At 41.5% G+C, this 17242-nt stretch overlaps 1 protein-coding gene across 1 annotated transcript in view; it reads right to left on the bottom strand.

Annotated features, from left to right (window-relative positions):
• The window catches only part of LOC115429303 (NLR family CARD domain-containing protein 3-like), a 46805-nt gene extending 29872 nt beyond the window's left edge, over positions 1 to 16933 (bottom strand). The window contains exons 1-3 of the mRNA XM_030148629.1: positions 16779 to 16933; positions 15718 to 15894; positions 10911 to 11009 (exon numbers count right to left, since the gene is read on the bottom strand). Coding sequence (XP_030004489.1) covers positions 10911 to 11009; positions 15718 to 15894; positions 16779 to 16804 — 302 coding nt within the window. The 5' untranslated portion in view covers positions 16805 to 16933. The remainder of the gene's footprint in view (positions 1 to 10910; positions 11010 to 15717; positions 15895 to 16778) is intronic.
• Between the last annotated feature and the right edge of the window lie 309 nt (positions 16934 to 17242).

The following is a 17242-nucleotide window of genomic DNA, read 5'->3' as shown; positions in this document are numbered from 1 at the left end:
GGGCAGTATGGAACTGATCAGCCAGTTTGATCCTTTTTTAAAGGCTCATTTTGAAAAATATGGAAACACTGACAGAGGAACTCCATCCAACCTTTCTCTAAATGTGTGTGAGGAATTCATACAGCTGATGGCACAGAAGGTGCTGGATGAAAATATCAGTCAAGTGAAAGTTGCAAAGTATTTTGCTTTCAGTGTGGACCCCACACCAGATATTCCACATCTGGACCCGCTGACTTTCATTCTGTGCTATGTATCGCCAGAGGGCTGTATAGAAGAGCGCTTTGTAAAGTTCCTCCCCATTGAAAGCCATACAGGAGAAGCACTTTATCTCCATGTCACTGTCCATGGTGCTGTGTGTGTTTGTGTGAGCTGGGGGGGGTTGAGTTTACGCCTATGTGCAGGTGCATGGGTTCTCAGGCTTTATAGTTTGATCTGTTGCTGCTGTTAAATAATTGTTTTTCCTGACAGTTGATGGTTGGTGACAATAATTTTTATCATGAAGTCAAACTTCCATCCATCTTGGTTACAATCTACTCGCTGTTGTAGATTACCAAGATATTATATTTTATAATGAGGCTTGGTAATTTTGAAGGATGGGACAGGGGGGCCTACAACACCTCCCTCAGCCCCGGGGCCTACCATTAGGTTAAGGTGGCCCTGAGTGTATGTATGTATGTACAGGGTATCCCATAAGTCTCCATACATGGGAGACATAATACATTCCATACATATATGGTTCTAACATGTATTTCTTTATATTTCTTCTTTATAGTTCTTCAGCAGACACGCATTGAAATGTGTTCCCGACAAAATGGCAGTCATATAGAGCATATTATATAAATAAAAATGGTTTATGTCAAGAGACGTTTATTTTTCCTATGTATGGAGACTTATGGGACACCCTGCATATATATATTTATATATATATATATATATATATATATATATATATATATATATATATATATATGTTATATAGATATATTTTTTTTATATGTGTGTATATATATATAGATATATGTTTTTTTATATGTATATGTGTGTGTATATACATATATATATATATATATATATATATATATATATATATATATATGTTTATTTATTTATTAGGGCTGAGCAAGTTAACGCGTTATTACCGCGTTAACACATTCATAAAATAACGCCGACAATAAATTTTTTTTATCTCATGTTAATGCCATTTTATTCTAACTCCTATTCTTCTGCTTGTGTGTGTGTAGTGATTAGCTCGGCAGATAGACAACAGGTTTACCAAGAAAAGCCAGACACCAAAAACTTCTCTCCAAATCTTTTATTTGAGACTTTCTGAAAACTGCAACATACAAACAAAATATGTCTGAGTTCTGTTCATTGCCTTAGTACATTTACATGGCATTATACATTTGAATGAATGGGACAAAGATCTCGAGCTCGATGCTAACTTGAATGGGAAAATCCATAGACACGCTAACAATTAGCATTCACAGATTAATTTAAGATTTACGTGTTTTTATCCAGCAACAAAGGTTCACATCAGAGATATTTTATACTATTCATTCTTACAACAACTGAACATAAAATACTCACAGGCAAACATTTCTGGGGCCATACAAACAAGAGTGAAAGAAACGTGTCTGTTAGTTCCTTCTTATGTCTGAACTGACTACGGGAACACCGAAAGGACAAAACATACGTTAGTGCAACTTATTCTGACCACTAGAGGGCCCCCTTTGCTTGCTTTGAACAACTGAACATCACATATTATTGGGCTTATTATATTAGTACTTATTAGTGGGCTTAAGACTCCTGTCAGTCACTAACAACCGGAAATAAACTGGTGCGGACATAAACATGGAGAAAAGTACCAGTCTTTTACATGGACATTTTCATTTTAAATGTCTTCAGATGGTGGGGTTGAGAAGGTCTGAAATATCACTTAAAGGCAATACATGCTGATGCCGGCACCCCCCCCCCCCCCCATATAACTATGCGGTTGATTGTTATTAATTGCAGAAATCAACGCGATTAATTGCAATTTAAAAATCTAATCGCTGCCCAGCACTATATAAAGATAATTTTCTGCAACATTCTGTCTTTAGTCTGTAAATATGCTTCTTTACTGTAATTGTCACTTTCAGTCCTAATCCTCTCACTGTGGAAAAAATGCACACAGATGAGTCATTGTGGAGGCGTCATCTTCATTAGAAATTTTTGTCTGAAACTACTGGTTGGATTAATTTCTAATTTTATAAAAATATAAAGCATTAAAATAAACAAAATACTTGTTGAAGAATTTACACAACACATCTACACATCACACACAGACACTGAGGATCCCTGTGTCCACAGTCTAAATCCTCCAAACAGTGGTTCAGTGAATGTGGTTTTGAAGGTGTGGATGTGGATCAGTTTGTCAGAGGAGACTCTGTAGAAGGACACAGATCCAGAAGGACAGTCCACATACACTGAGACTGTACCAGAGGAGGAGGAGGACTGAGGGAGGAGTGTGCATTTGTTTTTATGCCAGACCTTGTATCCATGTCTATAACACTCCAGACTCCAGGACTGATTATTTTCTCCAAACCCACGGTCTCTACTGTGTCCTTTCCTTCTGATTCCTCTGTAAGTCACTGATATATCAACCCTTCCACTCCACTCCACCTCCCAGTAACAGCGACCAGTCAGACCAGTTGAACACATCAGCTGATGATGGACCTCAAATCTGTCCTGATGATCAGGATATGACTGAACCTCCTCCACATGTTCCACCTTCTTGTTGTTTTCAGACAGTTTCAGTTTTCTGTTCGCTGTGTTTGGATCCAGGGTGAGTTCACAGAAATCTGATGGACAGAAGAAAACACAATCCAGCTGCAGTTATTGATCAGTGATCAGCTTGATTTGACTTTAGAGGAAAGACTAGAGAATGACTTATTGTTTGTAATTGTGTCCCTGGTTCACACACTGTTACTGTGACACACATGACCCTATGTTGGATTGGTCATGTGTGTGTTTTATAGCTGTAAGCTAGCCGCTAGCTGTGCAGTCACAAAGAAAGATTAGATGGAATTTAAAACCAGTTCCACAACCTCACCTGGTACCACATTACAAACACTAATCCTCAACAAAAAGAATAAAAACTGAAGACACTCATCAAATAAATGAAGATGAACAAAAAACAAAACTATAACTAAATACAAAATTAACAAAACTAAAAAAAGAAAATATGACATCAGCAAAATTAGTAAAAACAAAACTGAAGAAAATAATCAGAAAAATTAAGAAAAATGAAAAAAAAAAAAAAAACACCCAAAGAAAATTAATAAAATGTTGATTTTGTTGAATATTTAAAAGATGTTCTTTGTAACTTTGCTGTTCTCGCTCTATGTCATTGGTTTTTTGTTCATTTTGCTTCAGTTTGTGTTTCATTAAACACAAGTCCTGATAGTTCAAGTCCTAGTAGTTCATTCAAAGACCAAACACAGAAGTCATGAAGTTCTCATGAAAATCTTCCACATAAATATGTGACTAAATAAATGCTGATCATGTGATCACATAGATAATGTGTGTTCCAATGCAGATCACTGATGGTAGCAGCGTCACAGCACTTTAAACCTCCACAGGGTTGAGTTCTGATGGTTCTGTCTGAACTCAGGACGGACACAAAGGTCTGCTCTGAAACAGATCTGAGTTTGATTTCACAGAAGCTCTGAGATGTGAGTTGTAGTTGTGCTTTTTCTGTCTAATGTCATGTAGGCTGTAGTCAAGGACAGACAGACAGCAACTGGGATTTACTGACATTTCATTCCAATGGTTCTGTTCAGTCTGTGTCTCCAAGTTCACTGTCAAAAACCTTCTGATCAGAAACAAAAACCCTTATTAGTGACGACCTTGGCACAGATTTTTTTATTTAATCATTCCCTTATTGTTTGCCGGAGGGCAAGCATATTGGTCAGTTTGTATGTCTGTCTGTCTATACACGGGTTAGGGTTAGGATCAGATTATAAAGCGTGACAATATCGGATGAAGTTCTGTCAAAGGCCTTTGGCAAACACACTGCCTGTGGCACTTTTGTTCCTAATTGTCCATAAAATCCATAATATTACAGCCTTTATCTAATGGATAATAAATATTTATGGAAGGGGTTTAATTTTTTGGGTTATTATTAGTTATTGTGACAAACTTTCCTCCTGATGGACTCAGCTGTGTTTTTGACTGTATTGTTTGTTGGTCTTCCACCTTTATCAGACAGCGGCACAAGAACGACACTAGAATGATCCATAAAGACAGAGGAGGTGTGATCGGCCAATGGTCGGAGGTTCTGAGGACTCGTCCCTCAGGGTATTTGTGTCATGTGATCCGTGTCCTGACCAATCAGCTGTCAGCTCCCCCTCTGTCTTCACTGACAGTTGCTGTGTTTTCTAATGTGGTACCAGCTCCCACTCTATGTTCAGGTTGGGTTTCATCTTTAATCCAATGGAAATCCACTTACACTTCCTCAGACCTGGTCTCAACCATCGGACTCCACTGGGCTCCAACCTGAAAGGAGGAGGGGGGTCAGAGCAGCATTAAACATGGACATGACATCACTGTGATCCACTCCAGCTTTTCTGTTCACATCCAGTCCATGGTTCCTGTCAGTCCCTTATTGAAGGTCTGTATCTGTGACCGTGGTCTGGAACTTCAGTAAAGGATGTGGAATCAGCTGTGACAGTGTTCCTGTCAGCTCCACCTGTTCTATCACACATTCTGTGTGTGTGCATCAGCTCAGTCCATACCTGACAGTGTCCAGTGTCCAGTGTGGATCCTCCACTAGAGCACACAGCTCCTGTCCTGAGGCTCCTGGATGGTTGTAGCTCAGGTCTAGCAGTCTGAGATGGGACGGATTGGACTTTAGGGCTGAGACCAGAGAAGAACATCCTTCCTCTGTGATCAGACATCCTGACAGTCTGCAACACAAAACATCACACATCATCTGAGGAGGAAAAGAAGCAGCGTCAGCTGTTGGACACAGTTATTCTGTGGATGGATTTCAGCACAAATGGGATTTACCTGGAACCACTTTCTATTTTACTGACTCGGTTCAGGACAAGATCTGAACACAGACTAAGATTAGTCCAGTCCCTGTCCAAAGTCTGGAAAGACCAGGGACCTCATGTATAAAGACTTGTGTGGATTTCATACTGAAACCTGGCATACACTTACATCCAGAAAACCCCGTACGCCCCAAAAAATCCAGATGAATAAAACTGAGCGTACGCCTGAATCCAAGTATATTTCCTGTTTTCATCCCAATCAGTGCGGAATTAACCACATATGTTGGAGTACCTGACTCCTCACTTTCCACAACATAATTTAAATATGCAAATTAGGGCCTGCAGGTGGGATTCCCCTCTCTGTATGATCAGATGACGTCAAGGTGGACGTGAAGTGGAGGACAAACAGGCGGAAGCAGAGAAGAGGATGAACTCAGCCCATTTGAGCAGAGTCACCGCTGTTGTGGGTGACACTGGTCTCAAAGGGGTGTGCCCCCCCCGGCATGAGCCAATCCTCTCGTCCACCAACAGCCAGCTGCTGATGCCCGTCTGACCAGCCATGTCCTCACCCGTGCTGTGCTGGAGTCACAAGTGGTAATCGTGTGGGCAATCAGTGGCATTAATGAGCGCCTGGACCGACTTATAAATGTTCTCACAGACATTAATACGACAGTAAATGCATTTATCAACCAGTGAATGCGGTGTCCTTGTGTCTTTATATGGTTGTTGCTGAATGGCCTCTGGGCAGGATTGGCATTGACAGATCCAGGGTTGGTCTGGTTCTGGTTCTGGTGGGGGGACGTGCTGCTCTGGCAGTAGGATGGTGTGTGCATTGTTCATCTGTGTATCTCTGATGTGCACATCACTGAGGAATGACCTTTATCACATTATTAACAGTTTCCCAGTATCACCTCTAAGTGTCGCCAAAGGTTCAAAAGCACCAGAAACGTGCGTACACCAGACATGAAGTTGGTGTGGAGCACCGCACATTTCCACGGTCATTTCACTCTGTATACATCTGAACGTGAGTGTGGAAAAAGGTGTACGCCATGTTTTTGGACGTATGCACCCTTTATACATGAGGCCCCTGAACTTTTACTGTTTCTCAGACAAATTTAACTGCATGAAGATTGACTTTGACCAAATAAAGACACAAATGTACAGATATTGGTCCAAAAACATAAAGTGCATAAATGAACATCCTTCACCACCTCCAAATCAAAGGTTCAATGGTTCTTGGGTTCCTGTGTTTGAACAGACAAACCAGTTCCACTCCAGTCCAACCCTCAGACTGTAGACACTTTACTGTCCTTTGGATAATATCTGTAGATTTAGACTCATCTGGTTCAAATTCATCTTCATACAGTTTCATGACTGTGTTCGTTTCTTATAAATAAAGGAACATGCATGTGTTTCATGTCAGACACTGAACAGCTGGTCTGAAAACCATGTCAGACTGATCCACTACAGGTACATCATGGTTTGAATCATCATCGTTCACACTGGTTGAACAATCCAAACCTCAGAGTCTCCAGTTTACAGTCTGGACTCCTTAGTCCATCTGACAGGATCTTCAGTCCTGAATCCTTCAGGTCGTTGTTGCTGAGGTCCAGATGTGTTAGACTAGAGGACTGGGATCTGAGAACTGAGGACAGACCTTCACAGCTTCTCTCTGACAGGTTACAGACACTTAACCTGCACAAAGAACAGATTGGTTTGTTTTATTCAAAACAGCAGCAGATTAAACTGATCTTCACTAAACTCCACTTCATTTCAGATCCAGTAGTAGTAGAGATAATCACTAGTCTTAGTCAAATATCAGGTTATAAAGTCAGTGTATCACGGAGCTACTACACTCAACAAAAATATAAACGCACCACTTTTGTTTTTGCTCCCATTTGTCATGAGCTGAACTCAAAGATCTAAAACTTTTTCTATGTACACAAAAGGCCTGTTTCTCTCAAATATTGTTCATAAATTTGTCTAAATCTGTGTTAGTGAGCACTTCTCCTTTGTCCTTTGCTGAGATAATCCATCCACCTCACAGGTGTGGCAGATCCAGATGCTGATTAGACAGCAGGATTATTGCACAGGTGTGACTTAGGCTGGCCACAATAAAAGGCCACTCTAAAATGTGCAGTTTGACTGTATTGGGTGGTACAGGGGGGTCAGAAAACCAGTCAGTATTTGGTGTGACCACCATTTTCCTCGCACAGTCTTCTTCATGAATTCTCTGAAACAGCTTTGGAGATGGCTTATGGTAGAGAAATGAACATTCAATTCACAGGCAGAAGCTCTGGTGGAGATTCCTGAAGTCAGCATGCCAATTGCATATTCCCTCAAAACTTGTGACATCTGTGGTATTGTGCTGTGTGATAAAACTGCACATTTTGGAGTGGCCTTTTATTGTGGCCAGCCTAAGTCACACCTGTGCAAAAATCCTGCGGTCTAATCAGCATCTTGATCTGCCACATCTGTGAGGTGGATGGATTATCTCAGCAAAGAAGAAGTGTTCACTAACACAAATTTAGACAGATTTGTGAACAATATTTGAGAGAAATAAACCTTGTGTGTACACAGAAAAAGTTTTGGATCTTTGAGTTCAGCTCATGACAAATGGGAGCAAAAACAAAAGTGGTGCGTTTATATTTTTGTTGAGTGTATTTCCTGTTAACACTCAGACAAACCGTATGGACCTTCACTGTGTTTCATTTATGATGATGGTTATGACCCCATAATTTATCTGGGGGTCTCAGTAACACGAACATTTACAGATTTATTTAAAGATAATCTACAACCAGCATTGAAGACCAAACAGGATCTAAATCCATGGTCCACCATAAACTAACTCAGATGTTTGATGGACTGGATCAGATGTGCTCCTACTGTCATACACATGAAGTGGATTGGATGTGAATTCCATCAAGTTATGATGTTGATTAACATGATCAGTGTGGTGGTTTGACACAGAATGAATAAGGTGTAAAAATGTCCTAAACCAGACTCTAAATTCAATAAACTCCACTCTGTCTGGACTCACACAGCTTTGTTGGAGGCTGTGACGACTGGCAGCAAATTCAGAAGAGCCTTCTCTGTAGGAGAGTATTTGTTCAGGTCAAACTCATCCAGATCCTTCTCTGATGACAGTAAGATGAAGACCAGAGCTGACCACTGAGCAGGAGACAGATCATATAGTTTGAGACCTTCATCTGTCAGGTGCCGTTGGATCTGATCCACCAGAGATCGATCCTCCAGTTCATTCAGACAGTGGAACAGGTTGATGCTTTTCTCTGCAGACAGTTTCTCACTGATCTTCTTCTTGATGTACTCAGCTGTCTTCTGATTGGTCTCTGAGCTACTTCCTGTCTGTTTTATCAGACCTTGTAGGAGTCTGTGATTGGTCTGCAGTGATAGACCCAGGAGGAAGCGCAGGAACAGGTCCAGGTGTCCATTTGGACTCTGTAAGGCCTGGTCCACAGCGGTCTGGTAGAACTGGAAAGAGGTGTCCCACAGTAGTTTAGACCAAATAGATGTTTGTTCTTCTGACAGCAGATTGATTCCAGTGTTGATGAAGGTCTGATGGACATGAAGAGCAGCCACAAACTCCTGGACACTCAGATGGATGAAGCAGAACCTCTTGTCCTGGTATAGTCCTCTCTCCTCTTTGAAGACCTCTGTGAACACTCCTGAGTACACTGAGGCTGAGCTGATATCGATGCCACACTCTTTCAGGTCTGATTCATAGAAGATCAGGTTTCCTTTCTTCAGCTGCTCAAAGGCCAGTTTTCCCAGAGACTCAATCATCTTCCTGGTCTCTGGGCTCCAGTGTGGATCTGTCTCAGATCTTCCATCATATTTGATGTTCTTGACTTTGGCCTGAACCACCAGGAAGTGGATGTACATCTCAGTCAGGGTCTTGGGCAGTTGTCCTCTGTATGTGGTCTTCAACACGTCCTCCAGAACTGTAGCAGTGATCCAGCAGAAGACTGGGATGTGACACATGATGTGGACGCTTCGTGTCATCTTGATGTGGGAGATGATTGTGTTGGTCTGTTCTTCATCTGTGAACCTCTTCCTGAAGTACTCCTCCTTCTGTGGGTCAGTGAACCCTCTGACCTCTGTCACCATGTCCACACACTGAGCAGGGATCTGATTGGCTGCTGCAGGTCGTGTGGTTATCCAGAGACGAGCAGAGGGAAGCAGGTTCCCCCTGATGAGGTTCATCAGCAGCACATCCACTGAGCTGGACTCTGTCACATCAGTCAGGATCTGAGTGTTGTTGAAGTCCAGAGGAGGTTGACACTCATCCAGACCGTCTAAGATGAACACCACCTGGAGATCTTCAAAGATCCAGATTCCTGCTTCTTTGGTTTCAGTGAAGAAGTGATGAACCAGTTCCACCAAGCTGAACTTCTTCTGTTTCAGCACATTCAGCTCTCTGAAGGTGAATGGAAATATGAAGTGGATGTCCTGGTTGGCTTTGTCTTCAGCCCAGTCCAGACTGAACTTCTGTGTGGACACTGTTTTCCCTATGCCGGCCACGCCCTTTGTCAGCACCGTTCTGATTGGTCGATCTCTGTCAGCTGGTGTTTTAAAGATGTCTTCACATGTGATGGTTGTTGGTGGTCTGTGTGGGTTCCTGGATGCTGTTTCAATCTGTCTGACCTCATGGTCCTGGTTGACCTCTGTAGCCCCTCCCTCTGTGATGTAGAGCTCTGTGTAGATCTGGTTCAGGAGGGTTTTGGGGTTTCCTGCTTTAGCGATGCCCTCAAACACACACTCAAACTTCTGCTGCAGGTTACGTTTCAGCACACGCTGAACTCCAGATTGACTTCCTGAATGCAGACCCAAATAAAACCATCAGTCTCACAGTAAATCCAAGTATTTTCATCTCTTCAATCTGGACAGAATGGTCTTACTGCTGTGCAGACGCTCAGCCAGCTCCTCCTGCTTCATCCTCCTCAGGAAGTTTAGTGTGATCTTCAGAAAAGCCTCTGAGCTTCTCCTCTGCTCTTCATCCTCATCACTCAGACTCTCTATGCATTCTGGGTAATCTGGACTCAGAACCTTGTGGAACTTCCTCAGTTCATTCTTGACAAAAGTGCAGATGTTCTCCTCCAGCAGCTGGAACACAAAACATGATGAAAGACACAAAGTCCACCCATGGACCAAAGCTCAGGTCCATGTTGGACACAGTGACGTCCACTGGTCTGAAACCAGCAGCAGGAGATGATTGGACAGAACAGATGGACCAGTAGATGTTGGACATGTACACACCTTAAATATGGAGTCCAGCTGAGTTTGATCCTGTAGACCAGTGGGAACCTCTGAGCTCTGCTGCTCCACTCTGTGGACCAATCATCAACAATGAGATCACATTATGTCTGTCCACACTGACACCAACAGGTGGACACACCTGGATGACAACATGGGTCACATGACCCCCTGTAGTGGGACAGGTGTCCTGGTCCTGCTGATCCCAGAGAATCCACATCTCAGTCTGTTTGGAGCTTCACACTCACTGGGTTTAGTTGATCTCATCCACATTTGGATGAAACCAACAGCTCTGTCCTAACAGTGTGTGTCCTCACCATCTGCACTCACAACATATGATACAAAGGTGTTCAGTGGACCAGGAATCAACCCTGGACTCTGATCCAGTATCATCCAGGACCAGGTCCCACTACAACAGGTTTTCATTCATCAGGTTTAGTGTGATTCTCCTGCCAGTGTCTGAACCAGAGACTGAAGAAAAAGACCATGTGATACTGACGGTTCAACAGGATTAACTTCAGTTTGGACATAGAACGCCAAGTTAGGACTGACTGAGCTGAAAACCCTGTTGGTGAATCTGGACCAGATCTGAGGTTCACTTACTGAGTCTGTGGAACACGTCCTGTTTTAAACTGTATGAATCGATTCATGGAGTCATCACTCTTCATGGACACACAGCTGGGTCCAGGTCCAGGTCCAGGTCTGTGAAGTTCAAATATTTATTATTAAATAACTAAAGGACGGTTAGGGGAGGGCTTGGCTAAAACAACAAACAAAAAGTCTTCTTCAAAGTTCAAACTTAATTACCGGATCAAAAAATAAACGCAAGAAACAAAATGCATGAAACTGACCAAAACTCCCCAAACGAAAAACAGGAGAAAAGGTGAAAACAAAAGAGCCGCCCTCCCCTACCAGAAACAAAAGGGACACAAAAGAAACACAGCACCCCTACAGGACTGGGGAGAACACACACTATACAGAAAATATATATACATATTAACACAAATAGACAACTTCTGACCCAGGGTCAGAACACTCCTCAACCACTCAAATCACACTGAATATACAGCATGGAAAGGGGGGTTCGGGGGACCCTCCCCGAGAAAATTTTGAAAATTATAGCACCTAAAGTGCCTTTTCATGCAATTTCAGATGGAACCTACTGGTTTGAGTATTGTTCAAATCCAGTGTCATTGTGCTCCTGAATCCACCAGTGGATCTGCATTAGGAAGGATGAGCTGAGCTTTAGACGCTGATGGAATAAGGCTTGGTTTGGCCTTCACTGCCCCATATAGAAGAGGGAGGGGACAAAACAACATCAACCTCCTAAGACCCAGGACATGTCAGCAAAGTATAAGCTTCTTTGTTTTTTATTAAATAAGTGCAGATATTGGAAACATCATGATGCAACAGTTTTTTCAGATGCAGTTTTTAAATTTTTTATGGAATGTCCTTTGTGGTGGACAGTTTTCTTTTCTTTTTTTTTGTATAAAGTTGTGAAACTCTTGTCCACAAATGTGGACAGTGGGTCTTAAGAGGTTAATACATATAATCAGATTTTTTCACTGCTGTTTCATTCACATTGGACAACTAACTCTAGATCTAGAATCACTTTGAACTAAATGAACACATTTTTAAATGTGTCAGACCAGCTTCATGTGGCTTCATCAATATTTCATTAGAAGGGGCAGTTGTGCAGCTTATCTGCCCCCTGGTTCTTCAACTGGGGTGCGATGCCATGTCTAATAAAATAACTGGATGCCTGTCAGGAGAGTGACCCATGACAAAGCACAGTTTAGTCTTCTGCTAATTTTGTGCAGATGTTCACAGTGGGCTGGGACACAGTGAATGCCAAAACATGTTCTGATAAAAACCAACAGACACAAATTTTATGTTCGACAACACTATCGTTCATCGAAGACGGGATATATGATGTGGTGGCTGTCGCTCCTGGTAACATGTTGTGACACATGCCAGAGTCCTACACAGGTCCACTTTTCTGAACCTGCCTGTACCCACGTACATTAGACCCTCAACCCGACCTGTGACTAAACACATTGTCTCCACGGTAACTCACTGATCAAAGCCCAGGTCGGAGCCCTTGATATTGGACTGGCTCCAGTCTTTTTGCATACATGATATATATCCTGCTGGAATCCTATCACCCATGCAAAATTATCATATAAACTCAAGGTAGTGGCATGAAGAAAGAGAAGTGTTAGACAATTCATATGAACTCAATTTGAGCTACATGGACCTGATAGTGTCAGAATAATGGTCAGAGAACCCATTTTTCCATTAAAACTCCACCTAGTGAATGAAAATGAGCCCATATGAACTCTGGATAGTAGACAGAACATGGACATTTGGAAGACCATCAATATGAACCACATTTGATCTCAATTGGCCTATTATTGCTGATTTATGTCCAAAAAACTGATTTTCAACTAAAGCGCCCCCATGTGGAAGACTTATAATACTCATAGACGCTGAACTCCATAGGGTTCTTCCACTAGGGGTCCACTGTGTTGGTTATTAAGGAGAAGAAATCCAACCAAATCTGTCCTAGTTAGGCCGTAAGGTGAGCGCCGTATCGTTTCATCCCGTTCCGACATATGGGGCACTTCAATCTTTTTACTCAGTTAAAAAGATATATTGTTCCTGAGGTAAATGCCAAAAGTTCTCCATTTGCAATCCTGCAGTTTTTTTTAAATCAGTGTTTGAAGTCAGTACTACTTAACTTTATTCGCGCAGTGCTATTGTTATCATGCGTGCTGCGGTTTGAGTCACATGTAACCTGCTGGTCCAATAAGAAAGCGCAAAACATTCATGATAGCTGCGACTAGGAAGCAAGCTTCCTGTAGTTCGGAGGAAGAAAATACAACAAAAAGTTTTAAAAAGCCAGCAAAAATATGGAATATGCACCTCATATCCGTAAAAAAAGAAAAAAATACAGGCTTTTTCGGCCAAACGATGGGAAACGTTAAGAAACTGTGTCGAACGATGGTTTTATTTGAGTGGTGAGAGCAGGACTATAACTGAAACTTATAAACACTATCAATACTGACTCTGACAATGTTCCAGAAGATGCTGGGTTTCATGTAACATGCTACAGACGATCCACTGATAAAAAGCGATTGGATTCCGTGGAGAAACATACAAGAGAGAATTCAGATGTCAGTGAATCACAGGGAGATGAGTCTGTCCAAACAGGGGATGCCGGCAGCACCGCAGGATCAACAAGTGAAACTCTGAGGAAGAAATGACGGTCCAGGATGGGTCTACCTACTGTTTAATCTGGTCCTGTTCTGCCTGCCTTGTGCATAATATGTAAAAAAGTGGATAAATACATCACTGTGTCTGGCAAATGCACAAAGGATCATCTTTCACTGGCACAGACGTTATCAGCACGTGTGTAAAAAAAAAAAAATCTGTCTCTCACATTCACACACAAACACTGTATATAAGTAAGTGTGTAAGTTTATTCTATTTTCTACTACTACTACTACTACTACTACTGCTATTACAACTATTATTACTACTACTGCTATTACTACTACTGCTACTGCTACTATTATTACTGCTACTATTATTACTACTACTGCTATTACAGCTATTACTACTACTGCTACTACTATTACTGATCATAACTCATTCTCTCTCACACACAGTGCTGCTTGCAGCTTTGTGAAACTGGGTGTATGTGTGTTTCAGAAATGAGCCGCCTTCAATGTCAGCTACAAGATCTTCTCTTCTGTGAGCAGATCATCAGGCAAAGAATTATTATTGTTGTGAACCACCACCACCAAACATTCATACACCAGAGTGAGTGGCACTGGGTGAAGTATCTTGCCCAAGAACACAATGGACTGACTAGGACAGAGTGGGATTCGAACCGCCGACCCTTCGGTTATTGGACGACCTGCTCTACTATCCGAGCCTTGGCCACCCAGTCTTGCTGACAATGTCTCATTATTGCTCCTTGGTACTTTGCCCTGTCCATGCCTCCAACATGTGATGCTCTACACCAACACTGCAAAAGGGCAAACTACCAAACAGCAATTATGAGACATTGTCTGAAAGGTATTATGTGTGCACCCTCACCCACTGGTAGTGGATGGCACATTGAGGATGGGGAGTCAACAGTGACCTGGATGACTAAACATCCTGCTCCTCAAAGTGTTCTGCAGTTCGTCCACTGCACTTGGAAACTAGGCAAATGTGATACAGACAGGTGTTCCTGTATGTCAGCAAGACTGTCTTGCACTGATTTGTGTAGGTGGCAGCACTGTGTGAATGTTCAGAAGGAAACAGGAGATAGAGCTACATGGGATGATGTTTCTGACAGTGATGGTGATGATTAGACATGTTATAGAACCAGGAAATATCCTCTAAAAAAAGCATCCATTGAACAAAAATAAAAGTTTACAGTGTACTGTGTAAAAAACCAGACCGAGATCTATTAAAAAACATGTATTGTTACATGACAAATGCATCATTGTTAAAAGAAGAAAAGAAACCCTGCAACTGTAAACACTGTAAATGTCAAACAATGCTGTTACACTGATGTATGTGTGTTTGTGTGTGGCTAAATTCACCATGTGTAATATGTGAAATCAGTAGAAGCTTTTTCGCACAAATTTCCAAGATTTCATGGTCTAAATTCACATTACATGGTAATAATTAATCAAGACTTGTCTAAAATGTTAATAAGTATAAATATCAATTTGTGAGAGTTTCTGTGTTGCTAAAATGAATGTTGATAAATAAAACAAGTGAATCTAGCATCACAGAATTTTCGTTTTTTAATTTTATATTCATATAGATTTATGGCTTGTGACAAAAAACTGCAGGATATATTGCGGAGAACTTTTAACCCAAAGTCCATGAGGGTACAGTCTAAACAAAAATGCATTTAAAAAGTAGTGCCCAGACACGGGAAAGAAAATCATTTTCTAGCCACTTTTCATGGTTCACCTTATGGCCTAATTATCAACAAAACACCAAGGAGATCTGACAGTGGAGGTGTTTGGAGTAAAAACATTATATCCATGAAACTCCATTTCGGGGATAAAATAATAATAATCATAATAATAATAATAATAATAATAATAGATGGATCTTAAATTTACAGAACATATTACCATCATTCTCCTGGATGCAGTAGAAAGTCCTGGTTTCTGACAGTTAATGTTAGGACTGAATCTAAACAATATCAGCTTTTATTTTGAAAGGTTTCACACGAAGTGTTAGTGTCCTGTTGTGTCTTTTACTAAACTGAAGAACAAAAACAATGTGATACCGATGGTTCAACAGGACTAACTTTAGTTTGGACGTAGAACACAAAGTTAGGACTGACTGAGCTGAAAACCCTGTTGGTGAATCTGGACCAGATCTGAGGTTCACTTACTGAGTCTGTGGAACACGTCCTGTTTTAAACTGTATGAATCGGTTCATGGAGTCATCACTCTTCATGGACACACAGCTGGGTCCAGATCCAGGTCCAGGTCCAGATCCTGTGGGGGGTCTGTGGGTGGTCTTCCAGGGAGGGGCTCCCTCCTCTCTGTCCTCACTCTGATCCATTCTGCTGAATCCACATCAGAACACAAACCATCAGTCCAGACCTGAATCCACACTGATTCATCCTTTACATGATAAACAGCAGCTCAATCTACTTTTATTTTGAAAGGTTTGACAGGAAGTGTTAGTGTCCTGTTGTGTCTGACTTTAGTCTGTAGACGACAACTGAGGAAGGTCAGAAAGACGTTGACGTTGGTTTATTTGACCTAAACAGCAGCTCTTTATTACCTGATCAGATTCTAGTTCATCATAATTGTCTAAACTGTGAATGTGAAAGGTCAAAGGTCAACAGTAATCACAGTCCAATAAAAACAACTTCATGAATCCAAACTGATTTAAACATCAGAAACATGTGTAAAGTGTTTCCAGATCAGTTCATTGTCACAGACTCAGATCAAAGCGTCCTGATTGGATTCAAAGAGTCACAGATAAAACTCACCTGTGGACGTGGAACAGAAAAGGGTTTGTGTTCGTCACACTGAGCTGTTTCCTGGATACATCTGAGTCTCACCTGGAAAGACATGAGGTGCACATAAACACAACATCATACTAATATAAACTAATATATTTAGGATCATTTTGGACCTTCATATGTAAGACGTAGAAAATCACTGATGAATCAACTCTCATCCCTGAGGAAATCAACCTGACCATGAACCTGAACATCCAGGTGGTGCTTTACCTCCCACTCTGTTCACCTTAAGTCCTGGTGTCAAACCCACAGGTGGATCAGACTAAACGTTAGTGTGACCACCTGAACACCACTGAACTCTGTGACCTCTGACCTCTGGAGCAGGTTCAACATCTGCTTTACATTCATTCTGGATCCTAAAAGCATCTGAATCTCAGTGAAAATCATCCAATCACATCCAGACGACACATTAAACCCACTGTGATTGGCTCCAGGATGAGTCCATCTTTAATCCTCCAGGTTCAAATTCTGAAAATTATTGACCTTTTCCTGGTTTTGAGTCAAACTGAAGAGGTTTGAGAGATTAATACAGAAAAAACAGACGCATGATTGAACCCTTTCATGTATAGTGGTCCCTCCAGTGGATACCTGTTCTGCAGCTGTTCTCTTGTATATTCATGGATTTGGTTCTTTTAGTTCCATATCAGTTGATGCATCATCTCATACACTGCAACTGATACCGTTACTGTAACTGTGCTGTTCTTGATAAACCTGATCTGCAATAACATATTTGACTGTAAATCAATTGCTGATTGCTATTACTGTTTTTTTTTTTTTTTTTTTGCACATTATCTCCATGAAGTAAGTAGTAACTAGTATTAGAGTATGGGGTAATTCCGTGCCAAATCACCGCAAGGCTCCCGACTCACCATCTCAGATTTCT

This window comes from Sphaeramia orbicularis, chromosome 12 (genome assembly GCF_902148855.1).
Source record: "Sphaeramia orbicularis chromosome 12, fSphaOr1.1, whole genome shotgun sequence".
Taxonomy (NCBI): Eukaryota; Metazoa; Chordata; class Actinopteri; order Kurtiformes; family Apogonidae; genus Sphaeramia; species Sphaeramia orbicularis.
This window is presented reverse-complemented; position numbering and strand designations above follow the sequence as displayed.